General features: G+C 41.2%; 1 protein-coding gene across 1 annotated transcript; it reads right to left on the minus strand.

Annotated features, from left to right (window-relative positions):
- Positions 1-222: 222 nt before the first annotated feature.
- LOC124019764 (YEATS domain-containing protein 4-like) lies at positions 223-4,149 on the minus strand. Its single transcript, XM_046335187.1, has 6 exons — positions 3,925-4,149; positions 3,746-3,812; positions 3,562-3,656; positions 1,826-1,915; positions 1,606-1,693; positions 223-761 (listed from the first exon to the last, which is right to left on the minus strand). The coding sequence occupies exons 1-6, from the start codon at positions 4,081-4,083 to the stop codon at positions 592-594; spliced, it is 669 nt and encodes a 222-aa protein (XP_046191143.1). The 5' UTR covers positions 4,084-4,149; the 3' UTR covers positions 223-591.
- Positions 4,150-9,693: the final 5,544 nt, after the last annotated feature.

A 9,693-nucleotide genomic window follows, 5' to 3' on the forward strand; every position in this document is an offset into this window, starting at 1 on the left:
AGGATGAGCATGGTGACAGTACGGCCAGGATAGTGGAGTCCATTCCAGGGACCCACCAGTACGACCAATATACACACACATGACTAAGTCACTTTGGATGAAAGCATCTGAGAAATGACAGATATTATATTAAGGAATTAAACAATCGTAAAATGGAGTGATATTCTGTGTGGATTCCAGACTAGGGCAATTTCCAAATCCATCCCTAGCCCCTCCTCCCTGGCACCTCCCTTTGCTCTGAAGGGGTTGGATAGGTGGAAGACAAAAGGCGTAAACTCCATCCAGCCTATCAGAAATCAGAAGACAAGGTGAGTCACAAGCACCATATTGCCTCCACCTATCCAAACCCTTCAGATCTACAGGGGGTGCCTCGGGAAGATGTCCTATAGGTTGATTTGGAATTTAGGGTGTGTCTCAATTGTATATCCATGATTCATTGCGTCCTCTCTCATCTCCTTCTCAAAACACATAGAAGATCCAAGACAAGGAACCTCATATCTTGTGTTCCAATGAGTTTTGAGAAGGATGCAAGGAGAGAAGGTATGAGGAATCAAGAAAATACAATTGAGATTCACCCAGTGTGTGTGTGTATCAGTGGTCTTTGATCTGGTCCTCCTCCTCCAGCTTGCGTATCTCTCCCTTCAGGAAGTTGATGGTCTCTCTGCTGGCCTTCAGTCTATCCTTCAGGTCTGTGATCTCCTGACTGGTCTTCTTCTTCGCTGCTTCCAGCTTCTCCCGCGTCCGCAGCTCCAGCTCCGCAACTACAGACACAGGAAGGGTCAGTCACCAGTGACACTGTCCACTCAGCACTGCTGTGGTGTCACTGAACAACGAGGACAAAGACATTGGCTTTTATTGGCTGCCTTTACATAGGCAGTCCAAATCTGATCTCATTGGCAAAGGATCTGATCTGTCAAAAGACCAATAATTGGGCAAAAGATCAGAACTGGGCTGCCTGTGTAAACGCAGCCATGGACTTTTAATCTAAGCCCCTACTGCAGGGTTCCCCAACTGGGGACCCGGGGTGGTTTTAATAGGCTCCCCAAGTTTTCTGAGCAATTATTTTTCATTGTTGGACATAAAAGACTAACAACACAAGGAAATCAGCTCCAAGTGATTTTCATTTGGGAAAATGTGTTGAAGTATTCCCATGTATGATAGAGAGATGTGATTATATATACACACATGTAAGCCAGGTTTGAAATGGAGTTTTAGTCAAATATTATATATATATGCCATTTAGCAGACGCTTTTATCCAAAGCGACTTACAGTCATGTGTGCATACATTCTACGTATGGGTGGTCCCGGGGATCGAACCCACTACCCTGGCGTTACAAGCGCCATGCTCTACCAACTGAGCTACAGAAGGACCTGTTTGGGCTTCTTTGAGGTCAATTTCAGTCTACAAATGATTTGTAATTATGTTCTGGGCCCCAAACAGCCTCTCAAGAAAAAAAAAGAAAAGAATCTAGTTGATGATGCCTGTAATTTGCATTGAAACACATTTGCCCGACGAGGGTTAAAAAAGACATTGCTAGATACAGTCGTTACAATATGAATCTACAGGTACTAAATGTGCAGGTGTGTGTGTGTGTGCTCCTCACACTCCGTCTCGTGTTTATAGGCCCCCAGGGTCAGTTGTCTAGAGGTGCTAAGGAGCTGTTGCATCATGGCTGTGGGGTCCTGGAAGATCTGAGAGAGGAACAGGAAGGACAGAGAGTTGAGACGGGGCCTCTCTGCTTTCTTTCCTCACCTTGGTTTCACTTCCTTTCTCGTGTCCTCTTTGGTTCACTGTTTGAAAAATAAATCAATCAAATGTCTCACCATTTCATCATAGAATTCAGAGACCACCGTCTTCTTGGGCATGGCACTGGAGTCTGACTGGAAGAGCTTCAGTAGGTGGTAGAGAGTCACCTGTAGATAGGATTAGACAAGACAAGATAAAGATAGATAGATAGATAGATAGATAGATAGATAGATAGATAGATAGATAGATAGATAGATAGATAGATAGATAGATAGATAGATAGATAGATAGATAGATAGATAGATAGATAGATAGATAGATAGATAGATAAAAAGAAAGAAAGAAAGAAACACAGATAGATAGATAGATAGATAGATAGATAGATAGATAGATAGATAGATAGATAGATAGATAGATAGATAGATAGATAGATAGATAGATAGATAGATAGATAGATAGATAGATAGATAGATAGATAGATAGATAGATAGATAGATAAAAAAAGAAAGAAAGAAACAGATAGATAGATAGATAGATAGATAGATAGATAGATAGATAGATAGATAGATAGATAGATAGATAGATAGATAGATAAAAAGAAAGAAAGAAACAGATAGATAGATAGATAGATAGATAGATAGATAGATAGATAGATAGATAGATAGATAGATAGATAGATAGATAGATAGATAGATAGATAGATAGATAGATAGATAAAAAGAAAGAAAGAAACAGATAGATAGATAGATAGATAGATAGATAGATAGATAGATAGATAGATAGATAGATAGATAGATAGATAGATAGATAGATAGATAGATAGATAGATAGATAAAAAGAAAGAAAGAAACACAGATAGATAGATAGATAGACAGACAGACAGACAGACAGACAGACAGACAGACAGACAGACAGACAGACAGACAGACAGACAGACAGACAGACAGATAGACAGACAGACAGACAGACAGACAGACAGAAAGACAGACAGACAGACAGACAGATAGACAGACAGACAGACAGACAGACAGACAGACAGACAGACAGACAGACAGACAGACAGACAGACAGACAGACAGACAGACAGACAGACAGACAGACAGACAGACAGACAGACAGACAGACAGACAGACAGACAGACAGACAGACAGACAGACAGACAGACAGACAGACAGACAGACAGACAGACAGACAGACAGACAGACAGACAGACAGACAGACAGACAGACAGACAGACAGACAGACAGACAGACAGACAGACAGACAGACAGACAGACAGACAGACAGACAGACAGACAGACAGACAGACAGACAGACAGACAGACAGACAGACAGACAGACAGACAGACAGACAGACAGACAGACAGACAGACAGACAGACAGACAGACAGACAGACAGACAGACAGACAGACAGACAGACAGACAGACAGACAGACAGACAGACAGACAGACAGACAGACAGACAGACAGACAGACAGACAGACAGACAGACAGACAGACAGACAGACAGACAGACAGACAGACAGACAGACAGACAGACAGTAACTGGGGGACAGACAGACAGACAGAAAAATAACTGGGGGAATTGTATCAAAAAATAATGTAATTGTAGTCTCAAGTCCACTGTTATTAAACTATTGTTTTACTATTTTAATGTGTCCTAATTTAGAAAACGTATTGTATCTTTCTCACCTTCCTATTATGTTATTGTGTTAAACACTCTGAAATTCATCCTCTGTTAAAAAAAGGTGCTATAATAATCAAGTTTGATTGGAACGAGGTCCCTAAATGACATAGTCGGGCACCGCTCACCGGCCTCTCATTGGGGTCGATGAAAAATATCTTGATGATGATCTCAAACTCTCCCCAGCCCGTCTCTGTGATCTCGTACGGAGGCTTCGTCACGACTACGACGGATCAGAAAGAGAACACCATGAGCCCTACATTCATGACAAATTACATCACTGCTAATACTTGGATACATTACAAACTTTACCTCTGAGTGGATTCACATAACTTTCATGTAGCTTGAACTGTATTTTCTTCACATATGCAGACATATCCTGGAATATAATTGGGTCAGGTTAATACTATATCATCCAATGATCATTATCATTATCCAATGAGACCTTGAAGTCAACACCATCCATTTTCCAAGATGACAGTTGAGTTTACCTCGTTTCTGTATGGTTTCACGTACACAGACCATTGGTGAGTGTGTCCATCCTCCTCTCGCTTCTTTCCAAAATACCGAGCAACGTTTCCGAATACGATGGGTTTGACGATCGTAACACCCTGTGGATAACAGACAACTGATGTTTTCTGCAACATCATGCAGATCAATGATGATAATATGGTGAACCGGCTGGCAAAGATAGTAAGAAGTGATGCGGATTTGATGCCTGCCTTTCCAACCGTGTCTTCACGACAAGCACTTCACTGACACGCTTCCATAGACTTATTAAAAAGGAAATATATTATAATTAGGGAACACACTTAGTCAAATTGTCTCTTATTAACATAAAACTTTTTATCGATCATATTATAGTCACCGGTATCAAATATTATTGACATCCATCCCCTACCTTCACTCTACCCCGGAATCTGGTCCAAATTCAGCCATCCTTTTAAACATAGTATAGAGACTAGAAAGGGACGTTAAACTCGTATATGTCACTATAGGACTCTTGCAGTAGTGATTTGAAACGTGTCATTTAATAAGATTGCCATTAAATCTACGAAAACAACACGATTTTACATTGTACACATTTCAAATTGCCAGCCAAACAAGCACCGGAAGTACGTTACATTGTTCGTGGTCCGATGTGAACACGGGAGCTAAAACGATTTATGGTCCTCTTGTCTAATGTTCTGCTTTGTGCCCTGTAGTAGTAAATATATTGCAGTCATATAGACTGAATTGTGTAAAGCAATTTACAATCATCAAATCCTAAACTAGCAAAACATGTAATACAATGTTAAACTATGCAATATATACAAAACAACAATAATACAACGACAATGTTTGGGGTGGCAGCTAAAATAAATACATTTTAGGAGCTTTACAGACGGCATTATTAAGGCCCCTCGGCAATATGGTGTGTGCATTGATCAGTTTAGTGAAGTATTTAGCAAATGTCAGGCAGATCTGCTCCCGTTTGCTCTCCAATGACATGATTCCGAGGGCTTCCCGGGTAGCTGGTGAACGACCCGTTCCGAATTATTCTGCAGACTCTCTTCTGGACATATGAGTCAGGGTTCGAGTGATCATCGAAACTAGGCCGTTTATACATAATCCCACATGCTGACATTCACATCGGCTACTGAAATTAATAAAAATGTGTTTAATGTGAGCCAAGGCTTCGGACTAGTTGTTTTTTTAATAAGCATTTCTCACCAACTGTAACCCAAAGACCGGCAGATGGCGATATCGAGTCGTTTGCAAAAATGAAACCACCAGATTACAACCTGCCAGCCTTTCGCCAACACCAACTGCTTCACACACACGGTCTTAATCAGCTATTGACTTGATTACGATCGTTGCAATTTGGATAAATATATCCAAAAGCCTCATATCGTAACTAATAAACAGAATAAATGGAGTCACAATGTAGTTTCGATTATTTTATTTTTTGAGAAGGCACAAGGTGGTACAAACTCAGAATCTACTGCCTTTATTCTTACTGCAAATTGTCTAATAAATCATGTAATTAAAATAGCAATATAATCTGAAATAAACACACATTGACAGTGTTTTAGTATGCAGTCTAATAATGCAATAATCAATCCTGTCTGATTGAGACATTTATCCTGTATATTTGATAACAATTATCCATGTAATTATAGTTCCAGCACTAATGATTTCCTTACTTTGCTGTAACGCGAAGAGGAACACATGAAGTATATTGAATAGCAACTACTTCAGACAATGTGCAGCCGTCATTCTTCATGGATCTGGAACCGACGACTTACCTTCGGGTGAATGTCATGGAGCTGTAAATTAAATCAGGGCAAAAAGAACTACAGCCTACTGTACAATTCAGCATTTGGTGTAAGTGTAACTATGAGTAAATTATATATAAATAAAGAAAATCAAAATCTTTTAAGGGCTTATAACTAGGTTCCCCTTTTTTATCGTGTCAATCATACCTGAGAATAAACATGGTTTTAAGTTTGAGTAAATTAGACCGTTACAATATTTTCACAAAACAGAAAAACTACAGACCTCAGTAATATCCTCCGGTCTTATTCCAGCCTTTATACATTGCATTCTATTGATTAAGTGTACATTTGATGAAGCCAAATCAGCAATGTCAGGAACAGTAACATTTGGCCTAATGGTTCACGGAGACCCGACATCAAAGACGGATAAAACTAGTTTATTGAAACCACTCAAAACAAGACAGTGCACCTTTTAAAAAAGTAAAATTTCCTGAACACGTCCGAGAGAGAAATTGATCAGGTAAAACTCTGGATCTGATTGTAAAAAGTATTTGAAGGTAATATCTAAGATGGATGCATTATTATATGTACAAAATGACAACACTAATTGAGTATGAGTAACACTTGTCGACAGCGTATATATGTACATTATTGACGTATCAAACCAGTTCCACTCAAATATTCAACCGGTTTGAAAAGACGTTGGGGCTGGAAAGCTATTCGTAATGATCTGTGTATAGGTAACAAAGCATTGATAGCCTGTCCATTAGCACAATAAACATGGTATACTAGCTACATAGAGCATTCATAATGCTCTACACCATATTCAATATCTCAGTGCATTTATACAATAAAATGCAATACAAAAGTTCCACGTATAAAAAAAAAGAAGTGTCTGTCATGCAAACTTTACCTGAAGGAGAACTTTACCAAAAGTAAGTCGCTCTGGATAAGAGCGTCTGCTAAATGACTTAAATGTAAATGTAAAAGGTTCCATTCAATAACATTCCATGTCAAACACATTGTAAAGTTCTCAAAATGCTCTTTTGTAGCTAGTGGGCAATATTGATAAAAACTTGGGAGATATTTATGTGCCAATAGTTGGATGTAAAGTCTTACCAATAAAATTCAGAAAAAAAAAGTTTAGTTGACTGAAGCAAGTTGTTTCAGTGAATGATTCTAGCCACAATAACCACCTAAATATCTTTATGGTGACAACACAATGCAAGCAGGAGAGCACCACTAATGTCCATCAGGGCCATTTAGAAAAGACATGGGAGTAGAGAGGTAGGTTTTACCGCCTTAAAACAGACATCAATAGCAGTTATTTTAATCTGGCAGAGCAGTCAGTGCACAGACCCTGAGAAGCCAGGGAAGGATTGTGCAATTCATGCTTTACAAAATGGACACCTCACTTGAATACTATTACTACTGTAATCACCGTCCATTTACAACACCCAGATACTCACTACTGTAATCACCGTCCATTTACAACACCCAGATACTCACTACTGTAATCACCATCCATTTACAACACCCAGACCCTCACTACTGTAATCCCCATCCATTTACTACACCCAGCCCCTCAGCCTTGTCCCAGACCCTCACTACTGTAATCAACCATGTACTACACCCAGCCCCTCAGCCTTGTCCCAGACCCTCACTACTGTAATCCCCATTCATTTACTACACACAGTCCCTTGTCCCCAGACCCTCACTACTGTAATCCCCATTCATTTACTACACCCAGCCCATGGCCTGGTCCCAGACCCTCACTACTGTAATGTAAATGTACTGTAATCCCCATTCATTTACTACACCCAGCCCCATGGCCTGGTCCCAGACCCTCACTACTGTAATCAACCATTTACTACACCCAGTCCCATGGCCTGGTCCCAGACCCTCACTACTGTAATCCCCATTCATTTACTACACCCAGTCCCATGGCTGGTCCCAGACCCTCATTACTACTGTAATCAACCATTTACTATACCCAGCCCCATGGCCTGGTCCCAGACCCTCATTACTACTGTAATCAACCATTTACTACACCCAGACCCTCACTACTGTAATCCCCATTCATTTACTACACCCAGCCCCATGGCCTGGTCCCAGACCCTCACTACTGTAATCCCCATTCATTTACTACACCCAGCCCCATGGCCTGGTCCCAGACCCTCATTACTACTGTAATCAACCATTTACTATACCCAGCCCCATGGCCTGGTCCCAGACCCTCACTACTGTAATCAACCATTTACTACACCCAGACCCTCACTACTGTAATCAACCATTTACTACACCCAGCCCCATGGCCTGGTCCCAGACCCTCACTACTGTAATCCCCATTCATTTACTACACCCAGTCCCATGGCCTGGTCCCAGACCCTCACTACTGTAATCCCCATTCATTTACTACACCCAGTCCCATGGCCTGGTCCCAGACCCTCATTACTACTGTAATCAACCATTTACTACACCCAGCCCCACCTGGTCCCAGACCCTCACTACTGTAATCCCCATTCATTTACTACACCCAGCCCCATGGCCTGGTCCCAGACCCTCACTACTGTAATCAACCATTTACTACACCCAGTCCCATGGCCTGGTCCCAGACCCTCACTACTGTAATCCCCATTCATTTACTACACCCAGCCCCATGGCCTGGTCCCAGAAGGGGATCCTCAAAACAGGATCAATGCATTAGCCAGCTAACTTTGATAAACATTTGATTTTCTAGCTCATTAAGAAAGCCACACTTAGATATGTATTTTGCTTATGGCCTGAGTCCCCCCAAAAAATGTCTAAATTATTTCAGAATATTTAAGCATATTAGCTGTCTAATGCAACCATTGGTCCTGCTTTGTAGACCCTCACTCACTGTAATCCCCATTTTTACCAACTAGTCTGGCATTGTTATTGCTATTCAATGTAGACAAGACAACGAGTCAAGACTCTGCCAAAGTATATACAGATCTGGGACCAGGCTACAACCCTCACTGGCCTAAACCAGTTGGATTTTCAACTCAATAAGAAGTAGATATGTGATCTGGGACCAGGCTACAACCCTCACTGGCCTAAACCAGTGGGATAAGCAACTAATAAGAAGTAGTATATACAGATCTGGGACCAGGCTACAACCCTCACTGGCCTAAACCAGTGGGATAAGCAACTCTGATAAGAAGTAGTATATACAGATCTGGGACATTGTTATTGCAACCCTCACTGGCCTAAACCAGTGGGATAAGAACTCAAAAGTTGTATATACAGATCTGGATAAGAGGTCTGCTAAACTTAAATGTAAACCAATGGGATAAGCAACTCAATAAGAAGTAGTATACACAGATCTGGGACCAGGCTACAACCCTCACTGGCCTAAACCAGTGGGATAAGCAACTCAATAAGAAGTAGTATATACAGATCTGGGACCAGGCTACAACCCTCACTGGCCTAAACCAGTGGGATAAGCAACTCGATAAGAAGTAGTATATACAGATCTGGGACCAGGCTACAACCCTCACTGGCCTAAACCAGTGGGATAAGCAACTCAATAAGAAGTAGTATATACAGATCTGGGACCAGGCTACAACCCTCACTGGCCTAAACCAGTGGGATAAGCAACTCAATAAGAAGTAGTATATACAGATCTGGGACCAGGCTACAACCCTCACTGGCCTAAACCAGTGGGATAAGCAACTCGATAAGAAGTAGTATATACAGATCTGGGACCAGGCTACAACCCTCACTGGCCTAAACCAGTGGGATAAGCAACTCAATAAGAAGTAGTATATACAGATCTGGGACCAGGCTACAACCCTCACTGGCCTAAACCAGTGGGATAAGCAACTCAATAAGAAGTAGTATATACAGATCTGGGACCAGGCTACAACCCTCACTGGCCTAAACCAGTGGGATAAGCAACTCAATAAGAAATCAGTGCAGTACATCAGCCAGCCAATCAGAGCACAAGTTTGCAGATAAGAGACCAATTCGGTTCACAGT

Source organism: Oncorhynchus gorbuscha, unplaced genomic scaffold, assembly GCF_021184085.1.
Source record: "Oncorhynchus gorbuscha isolate QuinsamMale2020 ecotype Even-year unplaced genomic scaffold, OgorEven_v1.0 Un_scaffold_675, whole genome shotgun sequence".
Lineage (NCBI taxonomy): Eukaryota > Metazoa > Chordata > Actinopteri > Salmoniformes > Salmonidae > Oncorhynchus > Oncorhynchus gorbuscha.